Source organism: Microcaecilia unicolor, chromosome 5 (genome assembly GCF_901765095.1).
Source record: "Microcaecilia unicolor chromosome 5, aMicUni1.1, whole genome shotgun sequence".
In the NCBI taxonomy this organism is placed as follows: domain Eukaryota; kingdom Metazoa; phylum Chordata; class Amphibia; order Gymnophiona; family Siphonopidae; genus Microcaecilia; species Microcaecilia unicolor.
In genome coordinates this window covers 169,933,757-169,955,889 of record NC_044035.1, presented here as the reverse complement: position 1 = coordinate 169,955,889, position 22,133 = coordinate 169,933,757, and the positions used below count along the sequence as shown (strand labels likewise).

General features: G+C 44.2%; 1 protein-coding gene across 2 annotated transcripts in view; it reads right to left on the bottom strand.

Annotated features, from left to right (window-relative positions):
• The window catches only part of NDRG4 (NDRG family member 4), a 372,584-nt gene that overhangs the window by 278,288 nt on the left and 72,163 nt on the right, over window positions 1-22,133 (bottom strand). For both annotated transcript variants that reach the window (XM_030203589.1, XM_030203590.1), the window contains exon 2: window positions 10,845-10,936. In XM_030203589.1, the coding sequence (XP_030059449.1) occupies window positions 10,845-10,916 (72 nt within the window). In that variant the 5' untranslated portion in view covers window positions 10,917-10,936. The remainder of the gene's footprint in view (window positions 1-10,844; window positions 10,937-22,133) is intronic.

Genomic DNA, 22,133 nt, shown 5'->3' with positions numbered 1-22,133 from the left:
CTTGATATATCCTGCGATCCTAAAAGTATATCACCAGGAGAAATGGCAGACTTACAGAGCACCACAGGAGGTCCCAGCAGAATTACTTAGATCTCTTCCTCCTTGAGGCTGAAACTTGGACAACCAGAGAGATCTGCGTGATAAAGAGCTCTAATTGTTGGAGTAGTGAGTATTCTAGTGGAACGGGCCAATGTAATTAAGGTTAAATAAATTGCTGTTTTGGAGTGCCGGGTGGTGGGGGAGAGGGGAGGTCATCATCATTGATTTCCATAAGAATTATAGTTGGGTTAATAGTGAGTAACAGGTTGAATAAGGGATTAGGTCAGGGAAGGGGGAGGGGGGCTGGGCTGGGAAGGGTGATAGGTTGAGATACATGATTTATGCACATTGTACGGGACTTACTAGGCTCACATGGGACATCTATATAATAATGGGGGATATACACATAAGGTGGCGAATTGGATCACGGGATTCCTTGGGCGAGGCTGGGCGCCCGAGGAATGGTGTCAACCCTTTAGAATCAGCGATGGGAAAGTCACACAAATGTAACAGTTAAGTCCATCCGCTTCTCCACGTGGAACGTGGGAGGTATTTCAACCCCGATTAAAAGAGCAAAAATCTTATCAGCCCTAAATAGGCATAAAACAGATGTGGGTTGCTTACAAGAAACCAGACTCTCGGAGGCAGAACACGCAAAGTTAAAACGCCAGTGGGTGGGAGAAGTACACTCATCCGCATCCGGAGACCGTAAAGGTGGGGTGGCCATATTAATTCGGAAAGGGCTCGCGGCCAAGTCAGAGGTAATTGCAGTGGACCAGGACGGGCGCTATATTCTGATTCGGGTATGGATACAAGACAGGGAATTTGTGATATTGGGTTTATATGGCCCAAATACATATGATCCAAAATTTTTTGCCCAGTTGGTCCAAGTGTGTATGCCCTACCTCTCGAAGCAGCTCATGGTGATGGGCGACTTTAATCTGGTGTCTCAACCACAATATGATTGTTCTAACCCTCGCTCGGCATATAGAGGAGGTCCGAGATCACATGCCCTATCTCACTTCATGCAAACATTAAATTTGGTGGATACATGGCGTGGTCTCCACCCAACAGAACGAGACTACACCCATGAATCTCGTGCCCACGGGACTTTCTCCCGACTAGATTATATATTGGTTTCTCATACCACCTTCCCATGGGTGTTGAATGTGGAAATTGGCCCGGAGGAGATCTCGGACCACTCCATTGTGTGGATGGATGTGGAATTCTCAGGGTTCTATCAGCAGGTGAGGAGGTGGAGATTTCCAGTTCACTTGTCTCAAGATAAGGATTTTAGATCATATTTAGCTCAGAAATGGGAGGATTATTCCAATAATAATGATCAACATAAAGATCAACCAGACTTATTTTGGGCAACTGCCAAAGCAGTGCTGCGAGGCGATATTATAGCCTATGCCTCAGCACATAACAAGAAAATTGCCTCAGCAATATTAAAGCTAGAAAAAGACCTAAATAGAGCCAAAAAGCAACATCTTAAACACTCTACTGCATCCACAAAGGAGCAACTTCACACAGTCCAGGTGGCCCTTAATTCCCTGATACACCAAAGAGCTCGACGTTCCATGGCATACCAAAAATATAAATTTCAACGATATGGGGATCGGTCGGGGGCCTTTCTAACGAGATTGACTCAATCTGGGGGACTGCGGAAACCCATAGTGACCCTTAGAGACCATAAAGGAAAACTCCATAATAAGAGTGAGGAGATAGCTGGAATCCTTAAGAACTTCTTTAGCTCCCTATATGAGTCGTCTCAGACAGTGGGCAGCAAAGAGACCATTCAATTCCTGGACCAGGTAGGCTTACCACACTTGACAGAAGAAGAGCAGGGTGATCTAGAACGTCCCTTAAATCCCAGAGAAATACAAGATGTGATCAAATCTTTACCTGTTGGGTCAGCACCAGGGCCAGACGGATACTCCGGGGAGTTTTATAAGCTGCTACCCCCTTCCTCCTACCCTAGGATACACGAATTTTATGAACAGATCATTGGGGAGGGTAAATTTCCATCACACTTTAATAAGGCATTTATTACGTTAATTCATAAACCAGGCCGTCCGGAGGATCAGGCTAACTCTTATAGACCTATCTCCTTAATTAATGTCGATCTCAAGATCCTAGCCAAAATTATAGCTAATCGTCTATCAAACATTCTACCCAGATTGGTTGGAGAGGAACAGGTGGGATTTGTCAAAACCAGACAAGCGGCTAGTAATGTTCGTAGATTATTACTGGCTATGGCATCTAGCCAACAACACCAAATTCCAACTTGTATGTATTCCCTCGACGCTGAAAAAGCATTTGATAAGATCGAATGGGAATACATATTTACGGTATTGACACATGTAGGGCTTGGTGGGTGGATTTTTGGGGCCATAAGAGCTCTGTACTCAGACCCGGAAGCAGCAGTGCTAATTAATGGAGTACAGTCCCAATCTTTTCACATAAAAAAGGGTACTAGACAGGGCTGCCCTCTTTCACCATCACTCTTTATATTGGCTATGGAACCCCTGCTGAGGGCCATCAAACACTCGGGAGAGATCCCAGGGGTGCGAGTGGGAGGAGAAACAATTAAGGCCTTGTCCTTCGCAGATGACCTCATGATTATTACCACACAGCCGCAGACTACTCTGGGAAAGTTGCTGGATATGATCCAGGAATTTGGGAGAATGTCAGGTTTTATTTTAAATGTGCATAAATCGGTAGGCCTCAGGGTTTTTCCCACAATTAAGGGCGCACAGGAATTGGGCACTCCTTTATCATGGGCGGAGAATAGAATTAAATACCTGGGTACGTATATAACTCAGGATATGACAAGACTATATCATGAGAATGTAACTCCTTTGATGGAGATGACTTGTCACAGGTTGAAGCTGTGGACAGATTACCCCCTGTCCCTATTAGGAAGAATAGCACTGTACAATATCCTGCTGGTGCCGAAGTGGATTTACATCTTCCAGACGCTGCCTCTCTTCCTCAGGCCTGAAGACGAGAAGAAATTGAATAAGCACCTACAATGTTTCTTATGGAGGAAAAAGCGGGCCCGACTATCCATCAAGTCTCTGTGTCCCAGTGGAGCATGGAGGGCTAGGTCTGTTAAGCATTCGTTATCTCACTATAGCTAGTAGCATGAGACATATTTCAGACTGGTTTCGGTCAACATCGGTATTCTCGGCTACTCAAATGGAGACGACTCTCACCCGGGATACTCATTTTAGTTGCCTGCTCCATGTGGGAGGAGGTCCATTACCACCCATATTAACAGACTCATATATCCTCCCCACGGCAAAAGCAACCTGGAGGTGGATCTGTCGTCACCATCAGTTCTCAGCAAGAACGACTCCATTTATGGCTATTTGTGGTAATCCTGGCTTCCCCCCAGGGAATATCTATCCTGCTTTTGCCAGATGGCAGAGGAACGGGCTAATCTATTTAGTCCATGTACTAACAGAAGAGGGTCAGATGCGGTCGTTTGAGGAGTTACAAAATCAATTCAGACTACTACCCTCGGATCGTTTCCATTATTACCAACTGAGACACTACGTCCATAGCATCCCATGGACAACACTAACAGAAGATGTGCAGGAGGAGCTGTCCTCCGCCTTTTCTTTGGAATCACAAACAAAAGTGCCAATGCGGATGCATCACAGACATATTAGAGACTCAGTACAGGAACCCAACTATATGGCACTGGCAGCGTCTTGGAGTGAGGAGCTGTCAGTGTCAGTGTCAAGGCCAGCTCTCCAAGACTTTGTTTGCAGTATCCAGAGTTCCTCAAAATTGGTGTCTTATCAAGAGATGGATTATAAGTTTATAATGAGGATACATATGTCACCTCGAAGGGCATTCCATGCAGGAGTGTCCCCGGACGGAGCATGCCCTAAGTGTCTGGCCCAGGGCGCTACTCTGGGCCATATGTTTTGGTCCTGTCCCAAGATAACAGCCTTCTGGACTAATTTATTAAAGTATACTTCGACACTGTGGCACACACCATGGAAACGCACTCCCCTTTTATTGTTTGGAAAACCATTACTGACCACCCCCATACCAGCAGGATATAAAGGATTTGTACGCAGAGCAACTACAATAGCGAAAGCAGTTATATTGAAAGAATGGATTTCCTCCAAAAGTCCTACCATCCAACAATGGCGCAGTAAAATGATTGACTATATGAGGTTTGAGTGGAGAGAGGCTAAGTCTGACTCCAGGTTTTCAGAATTTGCCTTCTTTCGTATTTGGACACCCTTTTGGCAAACGCTCACGCCAGCCGGGAAAAGTCACCTTATGAACATGTGAAGCCCTGTGAGAAATTAATGTATATGTTTGCTAATAAGTATCTCACTATCAAGGGAAGGAGGGAGGGGGGAGGTAGGGAGGGAGAAAATGTGAGCAATATCTTTGCATTTGGCAGAGTTGGTAGATATATGAAAGACTCAAATGTTTCCAACATAAGTTGCAATAGTTGTTACAACGAGTTCAAATTCTGTATAATGCTTTATTTTACACTTACTTGGTTGTAATTGATTATCTGACTCACAATAAACAGAAATTGAAATAAAAAAATATTATTATCTATGTATGTTCTTTTGTTCATAAGTCTTTTTGTTTTAACTGGGTTATTTTTAGATTTTAGTCACCTTCCTTCACTTTTATCAGTAACACTTTATCTAGTCACGTTTTCACACAATGTGGCCTTAAGTTTTTCCCGCATGCATGTGGTTTTAGCACATATTTCTTCTTCTCCCTAGGTGTCAACAAGCTAGTCACACCCGGCATTTTTCATTTTAGAGAACTATAGCATATTCAGCGCTCCTCTTCAGCATCCCTTTAGATGGAAGCTCAATTCATAGACCATGTTTTTTTGATTCGGTCTTTTAACTGTATGTTGTGCAAGCTATCATACTGTCCCCCTTCTCCCTTTTTCTCTTTATTTTTTTCTTTCTCTTTTTAGTAATTGGTACTACATTCTCAGATGTATGGTTCTCATGATTTAGTAGTGGTTTTTATACTCCGGATGCTTGTATTCGGCCATTTACCTATCATTATTGTGTATACTTTCAATTGTTTGGAAAGTTTTTTAAAAATTATATTCAGACATCTATAGTAATCGCCTCTGTTTTGTTTCTCTGTAGCACCTTTTCTCATAGAACTCTATAATTATTCTTTATCTTAGCCTTTGGCTTGATTTCCATTTAAATTTTACACCACTGTTTTTACCATAAAAGTAATCTTAGTAGTCTTTTTCAATTATACTACTTGATTTAACACACAATTGATCATTTTATGTTCACCTTATTGTGGCACTCACTATTTTCATTTTATATCTAGACTCACTTCAATCTCATGTACTTTCTCTGCTTCTCAAATATTACATTGTTGTTCACTCAGTTCACCCTTTTCACTTTTGATTTCAATGTTTTTATATGCCTCTCTCCTCTCATATAAAAACATTTGAAACTATATATTTTTCTTTTCTTTCTCTACATATCTTATATGTTCTCTTTAAACATATCATCATATACATGTGAAATTAGTCATCTCATAAATAAATATATGTATGTTTATCTTTCTCTGACACAATTTAACTCCTTTTTATTCATAGACTTCATCCACCTTTAGCATTTCCATGAAATACTATGTGCTGTATTTGGGCTTTATTATAGATGCAGGTTAGTTCCCTTTTATAAGAATTTCATTATTCATCTAGGTTCTAAATCCTGGTCATCCAGCCTTTTTACACTATTAATATGTAATTCTGTGTAAAGTAAACAATGTCAGTCATGAATATAGGACTATCACTGTAATGACTATATAGACTTTTCATGTGAATTACTTTTTATATTTATACATAACTCTCTGCTCCCCAAGTTTCATTTAACAGTCCATATTTTATAATTTTTTTATTAATCTTATCTATATTAAATTTATATCTTTTTACTCTTTTATGTATTTGACTTTTATGTAATTTTTATGCAACATGTGTGTATAGTGATTTGTTTTATTTGTACTTTCTAGACTCCTGAGGCAGGCACAACTGAAACATGGTGCCATGTGAAGTCATCATTTTTATTTGGAATACAGTGTACAAAACAATCTCCATCTTCCTGAATTCTTTGGAAGAGTCCTGCTGATCACGCTACTTTTCCTTCTGAACTGTTTCCTTCAAAGTGGATCTTGATCCTCCAATGTGGTGGTTGTCTCTTTTTTTAAAAAATCCTTCAAAACAAGTGAAAAGGAAATAATGGACCTTAAACCAGCACAATGGTTTAGTTTGTGTGAGATAGCTTTCAATATTTTTATGGCCTGTACATTTCTGTTGGCCAACAGTGCTTCATTTCATGTAATGACAAAATAAATGACAGCAAACTATCTAGCACTTTGTGAGAGAAAGTCAGTTTATGAAACCATGCAGTTGAAAATCACCTCTCCATCAATAAGTTGTGTGTCTCACACAACACAGAAATCTCTGGGAAGTATAAGAAACACAGGCAGCTGCTTTAAAGTGTCTTCAAGAATCACAGGCACTTGTTTTGACGTGTCTGGAAATATTGAAGGTGGGCAAAGTCATGGGACTGGATGCGGTGGGGGGCGGTCCGCCCCGGGTGCATGCCGCTGGGGGGGTGCCGCAGCGCGCGCCTGTCTGCTCCCAGTTCATTACGCTCGCTAAATTCTCTCGTTCGCTGCAGCTCCCTCCTTCTGCCCCGGAACAGGTTACTTCCTGTTCCGGGGCAGAGGGAGGGAGCTGCAGCGAACGAGAGAATTTAGCGAGCGTAGCAAACTGGGAGCAGACAGGCACGCGCTGCGGCCCCCCCCCCCCGCGGCGTGCACCCGGGGGGTGTCATTTTGCAGGGGGGCGCACTGCACCCAGTGGGGGGGCGCATCGGCGATCCGCCCCGGGTGCCATCGAGGCTAGGAATGCCACTGACTGGATGGGATCCATCCCAGGATATTGAGGGATTAGAAAGGTTCTGTTGGGTCCTCTTAAAGGCTTGTTTAATAAATCTTTGGAGATGGGAGAGGTTCCACAGGATTGGAGAAGATTGGATGTTTGTACCTCTTCACAAAAGTGGCGACAGAGAAGAAGCAGGAAACTAAAGGCGGGTAAGACTCAATTTGGTTTTTGGAAAAGTAATGGAAGTGTTGCTGAAGGAAAGGGTAGTGAATTTCCTGGAATCCAATGGGTTACAAGATCCGAGGCAACATGGTTTTAAAGGTAAGTTGTGCCAAACAAATTTGATTGACTGTGCAACCAGAAAACTGGATTGAGGATGTGCGCTAGATGTAATCAACTTGGATTTAGCAAAGCCTTTGACATGGTTCCTCATACAAGACTCTTGAATAAACTTGACAGGCTGAAGTTAGGACCTCAAAGTGGTGAAATGGATTAGAAACTGGTTGACAAACAGAGGGTGGTGTCAACGGAATTCACTCAGAGGAAGGAAAGGTGAGTAGTGGAGTTCCCAAGGATTGGTGCTGTGGCCGATTCTGTTCAATATATTTGTAAGCAACATTAATGAAGGTTTAAAAGGTAAGGTTTGTCTTTTTGTGGATGATATTAAGATTTATAATAGAGTGGACACCCCGGAAGGAGTGGAAAACATGAAAAAGGAGCTTCAAAAGTTAGAAGAATGGTCCAATATTTGGCAATTAAAACTTAACGCAGAGGTGCAGAATGATGCATTTTGGGAGCAGAAATCCAAGGGAGCCATATGTCCTAGGTGGTGAGAGGCTGATATGCACAGAGAGGGAGAAGGACGTTGGGATGAATGGTCTCTGAGGATTTTAAAGTAACAAAACTGTGTGACAAGGTGGTGATCGTAGCCAAAAGGATGCTAGGCTGCATCAAGGAAGGCTTAACCAGCAGAAGAAAAGAGGTGCTGATGCCCCTGTACAAATCGTTGGTAAGGCCCCACCTGCAGTATTATATTCAGTTTTGGAGGCCATATCTTGCCAAGGATGTAAAAAAGACTAGAAGTGGTCCAGAGGAAGACAACAAAAATGGTATGGGGTTTGCACTAAAAGACGTATGAGAAGACCAGACCTGAATATGTATAGCCTAGAGGAAAGAATGGACAGGGAAAATATGATACAGACATTTAAATACTTGAAGAATAATATAGAAACAGCTCTTTTCTAGAGAAGGGGAAATGGTAAAACTAGAGGACATAAATTGAGGTTGCAGGGCGATAGGAGTAATGTCAGGAAATTATTTTTCACAGAGAAGGGGGTTGAAGCCTGGAATGCCCTCCAGAGGGAGGTGGTAGAGACAAAAATGGTGACAGAATTCAAAATGGCGTGGGATAAACACAGATGATCTCTAATTAGAAAATAAATGGTTAAAAAAAGCCTAAACTTAAATGGCTGCATGTGTGTGGATGTGTTGAGTGATGCTTAGATGGCGACCAGCTGTGATGAACTTGAGCCAGTGTAAGGCAGACTTGTATGGTCTGTGTCCCGCATACGGCAATCCAGTTTAGGATGGGCTGGAAAGGGCTTCAATATTAACTTCATTGGCTGGAACATGAGGATAGTACTGTGCAGACCTTTACAGTCTGCGTCCTGCAAATGACAAGACAGGCTGGAATGGGCTTCGACAGCAACTCCACTAGTTGGAACGTAAGGACAGGGCTGGGTGGACTTCTATGGTCTGTGACCCAGAAATGCCAAAGAAAGACCATGATCAATTTTTTAACATCATAATAATTGTTGATATAATCATGAATTGATAATGAGTGTGACAGATGGGCAGACTGGATGGACCATTCAGGTGTTTATCTTACGTCACTTACTATGTTACTATGTAACATCTGTGTTGTTTTTTTTCTATTATTTAGTTTATGGCCCTCCTCAAATGACCACATTAAGCACCTAGAAGAAAAAAAGTTTCTCTTGGCCAGATCCAGGGAGCTTTTACTGCAGTTCAGCCAACAGAGCTGGTTGCAAGTTAAAAATAATGAATGATTTTGCCTGAATCCTTCAGGAGCAGTCATGGATGTTTTCTCTTTCTCCCCCCCACCCCCTCCCATAACCTACATGGCAGTCTCTCACTCTCCAATCCCTCCTTCGATGTCTGGCATGACAATCTTTCTCTCCAACCCTCTCCCATCCCTGCAGTGACCACAATTCTTCTTACTGGTATGCCTGCACACTGCCTCTGAGGCCACTGCTGACACAGAAACTGCAAGCTGGGCCGGTAAGGAGCCTTGAGCATACACACATGCTCAAGGCCTGTCCGATCCTGCAGGTCTTGAGCATGTGCAGATGCTCAAGGCCCTTAACCAGTGCAGCTTGCAGTTTCTGTGTCAGCGGTAGCTTCAGAGGCAGTGTGCAGGCATACTGGTAAGAAGAATCGCGATCACTGCTGAGGGTAGGGGGGAAGGGGGGGAGGAGAGAAAGATGTACTGATCACTGCAGGGGGAGGGAAGAAGACCAGAAATGGTGTGCCATCTCAACTATAAGCAGATATCCCAATTTCTGGGCTTTTTTTTTAAAACCCCAAAATCTCGGCTTATAGTCGCTTATGTGAGCAAGTGCAAAGTGATGCATGTGGGAAAGAGGAAGCCGAACTATAGCTACATAATGCAAGGTTCCACGTTAGGAGTCGCCAACCAAGAAAGGGATCTCGACATTGTCGTTGATGATACGTTGAAACCCTCTGCTCAGTGTGCTGCAGTGGATAAGAAAGCAAATAGAATGTTAGGTATTATTAGGAAAGGAATGGAAAACAAAAGTGAGGATGTTATAACTCCCTTGTATCAGTCCATAGTACGACCGCACCTCAAATATTGTGTTCAATTCTGGTCGCCACATCTCAAAAACGATATAGTGGAATTAGAAAAGGTACAGAGAAGGGCAATAAATATGATAAAGGGGATGGGACGACTTCCCTATGAGGAAAGGCTGAAGTGGTTAGAGCTCTTCAGCTTAGAGAAAATACGGCTGAGGGGAGATATGATAGAGGTCTATAAAATAATGAGTGGAGTAGAGAGGGTAGACATGCATCGTTTGTTTACTCTTTCCAAAAATACTAGGTCTAGGGGGCATGTGATGAAGCTACAAAGTAGTAAATTTAAAACGAATTGGAGAAAATTTTTCTTCACTCAATATGTAATTAAACTCTGGAATTCATTGCCAGAGAATGTGGTAAAGGCACTTAGCGGGGTTTAAAAAAAGGTCTGGACAGCTTACTAAAGGAAAAGTCCATAGACCATTATTGAATTGACTTGGGGAAAATCCACTGATTATTTCTAGGATAAGCAGCATAAAATGTACTGAACTTTTTTGGGATCTTGCCAGGTATTTGTGACCTGGATTGGCCACTGTTGGAAACGGGATGCTGGGATTGATGGACCTTTGGTCTTTCCCAGTATGGCAATACTTATGCACTTATGTAAGACCTGAAACAGTTTAGAAGGCTCTCCAGAATCTTAATTTTAAAACTTCAACATGAGGTAAGATGAATCCCTGAACAGAGATACTGTGCCCCTTCACTGGTTTCTAAGGAAAGTCTGTGGCTTGATGGACCTTTTTCTGTCCCAGTGTGGCAATACTTATGAGTATATACGGTATATGCATGGAAAGGTGAGAGATACAGAAAAGGCAAGTCATTAAATCTAAGATCCAAATTCAGAAGATGGTTAGCAAGAATCTCTCACACATACTCCATTCTTCCCTACATGGTTTTGGCTTGCATTAGCATGGCATTTCGTCTTCCTGCTCAGATGGTGCTAATGACAGAACTTAAACATGACTCCAAGAAAAGGATCCTGGAATCTGTGCCTCACCAGCTCAGTGTCTTGTCCTCGAAGCAGGGGCTTCTCCTCTGTGAATCGCAGCTCATGCATCCCTGCCATCATCACTTCCTGCAGCAACAGTCCTGTGCAAACAAAAAAAAGGAGGGAAATCAGGATTTAGCTGTGCAGACAGACCTCTCCTCCCATCCCGGTCACCCTTACAGCATCATTCCCTGCTCTGAAGCATTGGAGACACATCCTGACCCTGAAGACCTGGGCCCCTCTGGTAGCCCTACACATAAGCAGCAGATGCTGCAATGCAGTTCAATTTTACAACCCTCTCCAGATCAATCTGAATAAGAAGCTTTGCTCATTTTATTCTTAAACACGAGTCACCTAACAGAGATAGGAACCAAGGTACTAAAGCATTAACACACCATTATAGCATGTTAAACCTGGGGTAAACACATATTTAAACACTGCTATAGGTTTAACTCAGTTGTGAGCTCCTGTTACTGTTAATCAGGTTAATACAGACTACCACAATACAATATCAATGAGCTGTGTTGCATGCACAGCAGCTCATTAATATTAATATGGAATCAACCCAAAATTGCAGTTTACATGGTTTGCATTAAGCTGTTGGAAACACAAAAACCTGATTATAAACAGGGACATGTGTTAAGGGCAACTTCTTGCACAGAGTGAAGGATCCAGCTGCTGCTCCAGCCACTTCCTTGTGACTTCTGCCCCTTCGTTGCCAGCTGCTGTTTCTCTTCCTGCTGCTCTGTACCATAGGCAGCTTCAGGGACAGAGCACCTCTCTATTGCTCTTCCCACTACTGCTACTGCTTGGCATTTATGCTATGAAGCATATGTAACATAGCAGATGACGGCAGATACATTCAGTCTGCCCAACAAGATAAACTCACAGCATAAGGTATGATGTGATACTACATATGCATACTTGATCTTGATTTGTCTTTGCCATTTTCAGGGCACAGACCATAGAAGCCTGCCTGGCACTGGCCTTGTTCCCCAACTACTGGAGCTGCCATCAAAGCCCCACTCCTGCCCATCCAGATGTGTCCAGCCGTGATCAGGGCACATTGTAGAAATCTGCCTGGCACTGGCTTTATTTCCCAATTACTAGAGTTGCCATCTAAGTACTACTAGGTTTGTTTGGTTAAGTTTGTTTGTAGTGCTTTTCCAATACATAGAAGAGACAGTCCTTGCTCAATGGAGCTCACAGTCTAGTCAACAGATGGACAGAAAGAGGTTGAAGAGAGATGGCCAGTAAGGAAGAGACACAGATCATGAGTGGTCAGGGCATTAGGTCAGCATTTCTTCTCTTTCTTTTTCCCTATTGGCCAAGAACAGGAGGCTAGGTTACAGTGGAGTCTGTGGGAGAATTTGAAATATGAATTTCTATAATGCTACTTTTGATGGACTTCAGATACTGATCGTGGAGAAGGAAAACAGACTGGGACTGAGAAATAAGAGATGGAGGAAACAGAAGGCTAGGAGACAGAAAAGACATGAAGAAGATAGGACAGGGGAGAGGTGGAGCCAGTCTGCTGTCAGAGCTCAGGAGACTTTGAAGCCTAACCGATAGGCACATGATCAAAAGCCCCGCGCTGTTCCAAACAGACCTCTAAAAATAGCGCTAGAACAGTACAGGGCTTTACTGGTCCTATGATCAGAGATAATTGCATGTAAATTTAAGCACGCAATTCTCTCTGATCATGGGGTGGAAGTGCGGGAGGACTGTGCCTGAGTGCAATCCTCCTGCACTTGTTTGACAGGTCTGGGCTGTCAAAAGCCCAGACCTGTCAAACACAGGGGCTGGAGATCCATGGGACCCAACTACCCCCGCCCAAGCCAAGTGAAACGGGGGCTGGAGGTCCGATGGACCTCCAGTCCCCCCGACCTGACCTCCCCCAACACAGGTTCAGCAAACCCAGCAGGAACCCTGAGCTGACCCAACCACTGCTCCCCCCAGCAACAGGAGGTTGGAGGTCCGGTGGACCTCTGGTCCCCCTGATACAGGTTTGGCAGCCCTGGCAGGAACTGCGAGCCAACCCAAGCTGACTCCCCCTCTCCCCAGCAACCGGGGGCTGGAGGTCCGGCGGACCTTCGGTCCCCCCAATCCACCCCCTGACACAGGTTCAGAGGGGGCTGGAGATCCAGTGGGTCTCCAGCCCCCCAAACATCCCTCAGATGTCCCTGGTGGCCCAGTGGGCCGCAGGTGAATCCCCCCCCCCCCCCCACCTGGTGGTCTAGCGGCCATTCCCCACCCCCTACCTTGTTGGAGGAGGGAGGTGGCTCCCTCCTCTTCCATCGGTGCTGCCTGCAAAATGGCAGCACCCAGCCCTGCCTGGGCAGGGCTTCACACCATATAAGGGAGTTTCACGTGCTCGGGGGTTCTGATCATGGAGCGGTAGCAAATGCAGGCACTAGTATGGCGCTACTAGAGGAGAGGAGAGGAGATAGAAGCCCCAAGGAGTGCTGGTGCTGCTCCTGATGAGACAACAGAAGTGAAACCTGACTAGCCACCATTCTAGTGGGGACTAGGGACATAGAGACAGGGAGAGTAACTGACATGGAGAGAGAGAGAAGGGAGAACCAGGTTCCAGTTCCACATGTTTCTCCATCTCCTCATACTTCTGTGAGGTGGCAGCAGCAGCTCAGGATAGGTGAAACCCCTGGGTCCTGGGGAAGTCTTCCTTGTCTAAGCTGCCTGGTGACTGAGTCAGTAAGGATGCAGTGAAGGGCAAAGAAGAAGTGAAACTGAAAGGGGTACTGGTTGGGGGGGGGGGGGGCGGAGGAGTGGCATTTCTATAAGAAGTGGCTCTTGGAGGTATTTTCAGTTCCCTGCATCCTGCACAGCACACAGGACTAATGACAGAAACAAATCCTTAGTACTCTGGATTCAGTGACTGAATATGAACATACAGGACAAATCAATAAAACTCTCATACAGAAAAGCTTCTGCCAACTTCACTGATGCATATAAGACTCAAAAGGGAACAAGTTATCCTCAGAACACTAGTTATCACAGCATTAGTTCTCAGTAGTTTCAAAAGGGGCTAAAATGCCTCTCCTCCACCATACAAAATTTAACTTGAATCTGATCTGAAGGATTTTATTTGTAGGAAACTGCTTTTAAGCACATTTTCACAAGAAGAAGAACTGCAAAAGAATGAATACTTCATTTACTCCACCAGATGGAGAGAACAGTAACCTAGACAATTACGAAGGTACGAGATAAAATCACAGATGTCCAGCAAACAGAAGAAAATCCTATACAACATTCATCCACTAAGAACAACTGTAGTAAAGACAAACCTACAAAATAAGCAGCTTATTGTCATCAAGCTGTGGCAATAATGGACACAAAAAATACACTGAAGATGAGTGCAGGCAACTTCTCCAGCAATACATACTACAGGAAAATTTAACAAGAAACCAACAAAGGAATGTATAAAACTGAAAAGCTGTAACACCTCCAAAGCAACTGGAAAACCAAATACCTATCTATCATTCTCTTGGTACCTTTTATATCAGAGTTAGGCAGACTATGACATGTAAGCCAGAGATTGCACCTGAGGCCATTTTGGTTGGCTTGGCACAGGCTCAAGTTATGGCCATGCTGTGATGGACTAAAGGCAGAATACTGCAGAACTTGACTAGTCCAATGCAGCAGCCAGTCAAATTCTGCACTATTTTGCTTTTAGTCCATCAGAGCATCGCCACAGCTTGAGGTTGTGCCAAGCCTGCCTATGAAAGCAGTACAAATAGCTCCACAGGATCCAGCTCCTTTCACCCTGTACCTTGTCATGCTCTATATGCCTTGGGGCCATGACTAGAGAATGACATGGGGACAGGGAACCGCAGTAACCACGGGGATGGGGACAGAGCTCACGGGGACGAGGCGGGGACAGATCCCACGGGAATGGGGACAGAGCCCACAGGGACGGGGACAGGGAACAAACTTTGTCCCCGTGTCATTTTCTACTTTGAAGCCTGTTAATGAACTGGACTGTTATTTATGTTTAACTGATGCCTACAAAGATATTTAGATTTTTTGGAAAAACAAGCAAACATACTGGCCACAACTAGCAAAATTTGCATGGGAGATCCTGTACATCCTGCTACCAGCACATCTTCTAAGAAGACAACTTCTATTCCAGGAAGGACTGTGGAAGACAGGAGAGCTAGATTGAATCCTGAGATTGTTAATGATTTCTTATTTATCCACAGATTTAAAAAACATAACAGTGCTTTATAGGGCATATTTTTCCCCTCTAGGGAATATAGAACGGGTTGTATTTTATACCCCTGGACATTTTAACAGTGTGAATTAGGATTCCTTGGTGTAGTAGAAATCACCTATTGTTGGATTGGAAGGGTAGAGGGTGGTGGTGGGAAGGAGGGTTATTATAGCTGTTCTCTATTTGTAATTTATACACAACAGTTGCACAGCATATTGTTCCTTTTTATATTTTAATAAAAAGATTTAAATATAAAATCATAAGTGTTTGAGGCTTCTGCAGATGAGGACAGAGCCCACAGGGATGGGGCGTGGACGGGGACAGAACCTGTGGGGACGGGGTGGGGATGGAGACAGGGCCTGCAGGGACAGGGCGGGAACGGAGATAGAACCTGCGGGGATGGGGTGGGTGTCAACGATAGCTGACAGTGGGGACGGAGACAGAACCCACGGGGACGGGGCAAGGACAGAGACAAACTTTATCCCCGTGTCATTCTCTAGCCATGACAACAGTTCTCCTTTCCATCACCACTGTTATGTAAGACATTTCTTGCAGGTACAGCTATCCCCCTCCCCCCCTCCAAGTTCCTTTGTGCAATACTTTCAACCCTGTGGCCCTGCAGGAGTTTTAGGTATCAAAATCTCAGAGCCAGGCTTACCACTGAACAAACTAGACAGAATTTAAGGAGTCAGCAGAACTGTAAACAGAGTCAGCCTGGTGGAGCAGCATAGTTGGCAAAGATCTCCAAGTAGTGCCAGCTGAAGAGAGAACTCGGTTGGCCAGTTGGTATGGTGAGAGCTTGTGCCACAGCTTCCCACTGCTCTACCTCCTCCATAATGCCAGTACCATGAGTAAGTAAGGATCAGGGGTGAGCAAAATACTAATTTGCCTAGGACAAGGATCGCCCTTGCACTGTTTACCACACCATATTACCCAGTACTGAATACCAGCAGGAGATTTTAAATCCTGATTTCCTGCTTTCACCAGTAATGCGCCGTTATCAAACAAGGGAGGGGGCAACTGTGTACAAGCAGAGTTACTACTACTACTACTTATCATTTCTATAAGTATCTATATGATACTACTTATCATATCAGCGCTGTACACTGGAACATGAAGAGACAGTCCCTGTGCGACAGAGCTTACAATCTAATTAGGACAGACAAACAGGACAAATAAGAGATAAGGGAATTACTAAGGTGGGGATGATAAAATAAGGGTACTGAACATGAGAGTAAGGGTTAGGAGTTAAAATCAGTATCAAAAAGGTGGGCTTTTAGCCTAGATTTGAAGACGGCCAGAGATGGATCTTGACGGACCGGCTCAGGAAGTTTATTCCAGGCATATGGCGCAGCAAGATAAAAGGAACGGAGTCTGGAGTTAGCGGTGAAGGAGAAGGGTGCAGATAAGAGAGATTTACCCAGTGAATGGAGTTCCCGGGGAGGAGTGTAGGGAGAGATGAGAGTGGAGAGGTACTGAGGAGCTGCAGAGTGAATGCACTTACAAGTCAATAAGAGGAGTTTGAACTGTATGCGGAAACGGATAGGGAGCCAGTGAAGTGACTTGAGGAGAGGGCTAATATGAGCATAGTGACACTGGCGGAATATAAGTTGAGTGGCAGAATTTTGAACAGATTGAAAAGGAGAGAGATGGCTAAGTGGGAGACCTGTGAGAAGCAAGTTGCAGTAGTCTAAGCGAGAGTTGATAAGTGTGTGGATAAGGGTTCTGGTAGTGTGCTCAGAAAGGAAAGGGCGAATTTTGGTGATATTAAAAAAATGACAGGCTTTAGCAGTCTGCTGAATACGTTCAGAGAAGGAGAAAGAAGAGATGAAGATGACCCCAAGGTTACGAGCTGATGAGACAGGGAGGATGAGAGTGTTATCCACAAAAATAAAGAATGGCGGAAGAGGAGAGGTTGGTTTAGGGGGAAAGATAAGAAGCTCAGTCTTGGTCATGTTTAGTTTCAGATGGCAGTGAGACATCCATGCAGCAATGTCAGACAGGCAGGCTGATACTTTGGCCTGAATTCCTGCTGAGATTTCTGGTGTGGAGAGATAGATCTGGGAGTCATCAGCACAAAGATGGTACTGAAAACCATTGAATGAGATCAGAGTACCAAGGGAAGAAGTATAGATGGAGAAAAGAGGTCCCAGGACAGATCCCTGAGGTACACCAAGAGGAGCATAATCGAAAGGGGTGCCCAAGTTTTCCTGAGTTCATCCTCGCAGGATGTCCCAGTGAAGGGGCGGGGAAACCCGTATTATTGAAACAGGATGGGCGTCCATCTTTCGTTTTGATAATATGGTCGGGGACACCCAAATCTTGACATTTAGGTCGTCCCTAGAGATGGTCGTCCTTAGACTTGGTCGTTTCTGATTTTCGGCGATAATGGAAACTAAGGACGCCCATCTCAGAAATGAACAAATGCAAGCCCTGTGGTCATAGGAGGAGCCAGCATTCGTAGTGCACTGATCCCCCTGACATGCAAGGACACCAACCGGGCACCCTAGGGGACACTGCAATGGACTTCAGAAATTGCTCCCAGGTACATAGCTCCCTTACTTTATGTGCTGAGTTCCCCAACCCCCCCCCCCCCCCAAAAACCCACTACCGACAACTGTACACCACTACCATAGCCCTTATGGGTGAAGGGGGGCACCTAGATGTGGGTACAATGGGTTTCTGGTGGGTTTTAGAGGACTCACATTTACCACCATAAGTGTAACCGGTTGGGGGGGGGGGTGGGCCTGGGTCCGCCTGCCTGAAGTGCACTGCACCCAATAAAACTGCTCCAGAGACCTGCATACTGCTGCGATGTACCTGAGTATGACATTTGAGGTTGGCATAGAGGCTGCCAAAAAATATTTTGAAAATTTTTTTTGAGGGTGGGAGGGGGTTAGTGACCACTGGGGGAGTAAGGGGAGGTCATCCCCGATTCCCTCCGGTGGTCATCTGGTCAGTTTGGGCTCCTTTTTGTGGTTTGGTCGTAACAAAAAAAAGGACCAAGTAAAGTTGTCCAAGTGCTCGTCAGGGACGCCCTTTTTTTCCACTACGGGTCGAGGACGTCCATGTGTTGGGCACGCCCAAGTCCCGCCTTCGCTATGCCTCTGACACGCCCCCATGAACTTTGTCTGTCCCTGTGATGGAAAGCAGTTGGGGACGTCCAAAATCGGCTTTCAATTATACCGATTTGGACGACCCTGTGAGAAGGACGCCCATCTTCCGATTTGTGTCGAAAGATGGGCATCCTTCTGTTTCAAAAATAAGCCTGCAAGCATCCTTAGCTTGAATTTTACAGCTTACTTAAAATATTGCTGTTTATAATGTTGCTGTTAGGAAATATTTTGATTCTGTCTCTCCTGCACTGGTGGAGCTTTACTGGCTTCTCGTTGTCTGGACAGCATTTAAAACTTTGCTTCACACTTTCAAGGCCATACATGGGCAAGGCCAAGAAAATGAAGAAATGCTATGATGAAGTATGTACCTTCTCAAGGGTTGCACTGTTTGTTCAGTAGTCCATCAGTGGAAACAGTCCAGATGTTGAAACCCTAGGAGCTTGCTAGGAAGCTGTTTATCTACATTTTTGAAAAAGAAAATTTGTTTTCTTTTTTAATTTAGAAGAATTCTTGCAACTGTATTTGTTTTTAATGGTCTTAGTTCAGCCACAGACTTTTAGGAAATGCTGATTGGTGGTGTAGGGGGTTTATTATATGGTTAGTGTTTTCAAACATGCAACTCTTTTGTGTTTTAATGTTATCTGTCAAATGCAAAAGTTTTGTTTTCTGATATCTATTGAATTTATTCTACACTTTATAGGTCATAAGGAGCAGGCAATTTAGGATCTGCAGACTATAGATGAACACAGATAAATAAAAATCTTGTCACAGCTTAGCCACTAGACATTGCTATGAAGCGGAATGTCCTTATGAGAACATTTTTTCACATTGCTCCCATAGCTGCAAAGTCCCTGGGTACTTTTTACCCATAGATGTTGCACTAGTTGTGAAAGTGAAATTACAGGTGTGTTTTCACTTTCAAAACTGCAAAAATAAAGAAATAAAACTTCTGGTAGATTCTTACACCTCCCTTTCTCAAGCTAAGACCACATGTGCATAGGTAAGTCACAAAAAATTGAAGGTGTGGTTCTTTATCTACTGCAATTGTTCATGATGGTGATAAATGCAAGTATGAAATGGGCTGTTGCTATTTGAGTATTTTTTTTAAATATTAGTTTTTATACTGGTTTTGTTATTTTATTATAATATTTTAATTTTGTATTGTAATTTATGATATATTATTTTAACTATGTAAACTGCTTTAATGTTTTGGAAGAAAGTGGTATGTCAAATAAACCACATTGTTTTTGAAAATACAAAAAGTATGTACATTTTTAAATGGCCCAACCTAACTGTCCCTAGAGCATAACTTCACTCAGGGCTCCATTTACAAAGCGGGACTACTGATTAGCATGCACTGGATGCAAAGAAGCCCATAATGGCAGCACCATGAGTAAGGAAGGGTCAGGGTGGTCAAAAAGCTAATTTGCCTAGGACAACCAGCACCCTTGCACTGACTTTATATCTTGAAACAGCTGCCAAACATGAAGTATCATTTATATCTATGCACTCATGAAATGCAATGCTAAAAACTACTTTGTTTCTCTTAATGCAGTCATCTGCTTTTTGTCAATGTTATCCTCCATTTCGCTCACATGTCTCTCAACTGATCTGGCACAGCCTAGCAATTCTTTTATTCTAGATACAATTATGTCTATTTGGCTGAACTGCTGAGGGGAGCTTATTGGTCCTCAGCTGTAAATGTTTTTCTGTTTTCTGTGCAATACCCCGTGCAGTTCTGAAAATACCTTCTGTGGCTTGATTTATACATAAAACAAAGTGCTGAAAACTCCACGTTGCTTCTCATATCCTGCTTGCATCCTTTTGATGGATTCAGTCTTGTCCACTTCATCAAGAGGTTTCCTCATGCTTCGTTTCAAAAAAAGTGTTGAACATTTTTTGTGTGCCACGACACTTCAACAGCACAAAGCACAAACATGGTCCTTCTTTTGAATAAATCCAAATTTGTCTGTCCAAGAAGGTTGCAATGTAACTACCCTTTCACTTACCCTCTGCTTGTACACAGTTGCCCCCTCCCTTGTTGCCTAGAAAAAGATCTAAGTTTAAGTAAACCTTTTTGTTCAGAACTAACATTCTGGCATTGACTGAGTTATGCACCAGAGGAGTACAGTGTGAGTAGATTTTACATCACCACAGTGAAAGCTTGTCTTGGCACTCACTGCACCTATAAATTGTAAAATATTTAGTAAAGTAACCTACCCATAGTTATCTGGGCAAAATAGAATTACAGGCAAATAAGGGCATAGACAGACACCCAAGATGGGAGGGCAGACAAAACCCCACCCTGCTCCACAGGCAATTCAGTCGCTCCCTCTCCCACTTGTCCGCATGCTATATAGTTTCTCAACCCCCTGCGTACCTTTTAAATAGCAGATCTTTGCCAGGAGCAAGAACTGACTGACACACACTGTTCACGCCGGCCCCACAGCCTTCCCTCTGATGCAACTTCCTGTTTCCATATAGATGGGAGTATGTCAGAGGGAAAGGTCTGGGACTGACACAAGCAGTGTGTATTAGCTGCTGCTGGCAAAGATCTGCTATTTAAAAGGTACGTTGGAGGGAGAGTTGTTGGGAGTTTTCAGTTGGCGGGGCTTGGGGATCCCCGCCAGCCACATATGCCACTGTAGACAAATAGGCACCAATTTAATTTTATAAAATAGCTGCCAGTTAGGCACCTTGGAGGAGTAGCCTATGGTTAGTGCAGCGGACTTTGATCCTGGGGAACTGGGTTCAATTCCCACTGCAGCTCCTTGTGACTTTGGGCAAGTCACTTAACCCTCCATTGCCCCAGGTACAAAATAAGTACCTGTCTATATGTAAACTGCTTTGAATGTAGTTGCAAAAATACCACAGAAAGATGGTAAATCAAGTTCTATTTCCCTTTCCCCCTTTAACCTAGGTGCCATGTTCTAAAATTACCCTCTCAAGCCAATCTAGAGTTGAATTGAACAGGACATCCAGGTGATGAACCTCCAATCATAGTGAAAAAAAACAACTTCCCCACTTATAATTCAGACATTCCAGGTTTTCTGACTATTATTTAATTTAGGGAAATGGGACTTGATATACCACCTTTCTGAGGTTTTTGCAACTACATTCAAAGCAGTTTACATATATTCAAGTACTTATTTTGTACCAGAGGCAATTGAGGGTTAAGTGACTTACCCAGAGTCACAAGGAGCTGCAGTGGGAATTGAACTCAGTTCCCCAGGTCAAAGTCCACTGCACTAACCACTAGGCTACTCCTTCACTCAATTTGCTCACACCTTTTCAGTAGTAGCTCAAGGTGTGTTACATTCAGATACATTGAGTATTTCCCTGTCCCTGGAGGGCTCAGAATCTAAGTTTGTACCTGAGGCAATGGAGGGTTAAGTGACTTGCCCAAGAACACAAGGAGCAGCAATGGAATTTGAACCAGGTACACCTAGATGTCAAGAGTGGCAGTGGCGTACTAAGGGGGGGTGGTGGGTGCGGTCCGCCCCGGGTGCACGCCGCTGGGGGGGGGGGGGTGCCGCGATTCTGTCCGCTATGTTCGTTCTGTGCTCCCTCTGACCCGGAACAGGTTACTTCCTGTTCCGGGGCAGAGGGAGCATGGAAACGAACGAAGCAGACAGGCACGCGGCACCCCCTCCCCCCAGCGGTGTGCACCGGGGGGGGGGGGGTTGCGCTGCACCCAGGGGTTATGCAGGTTAATGCAGGAGCCCTTACCACCACCTCAATGGGTGGCAGTAAGGGCTCCCCCCTGAAATGGCCGCGCGGCAAGTGCTTTACTTGCCGCATGGCCATTTCCTGTAGAAAAGTGAGACTTCCCTTTTACCAGCTGTGGTAAAAGGGGACCTTGGCGCACGTGTAAAACATGTGCCGACGGCAGCACAGGCCCCCTTTTGTCGCTAAATACAGCATGTCAGGATGTTAAACACCAAGATGTTG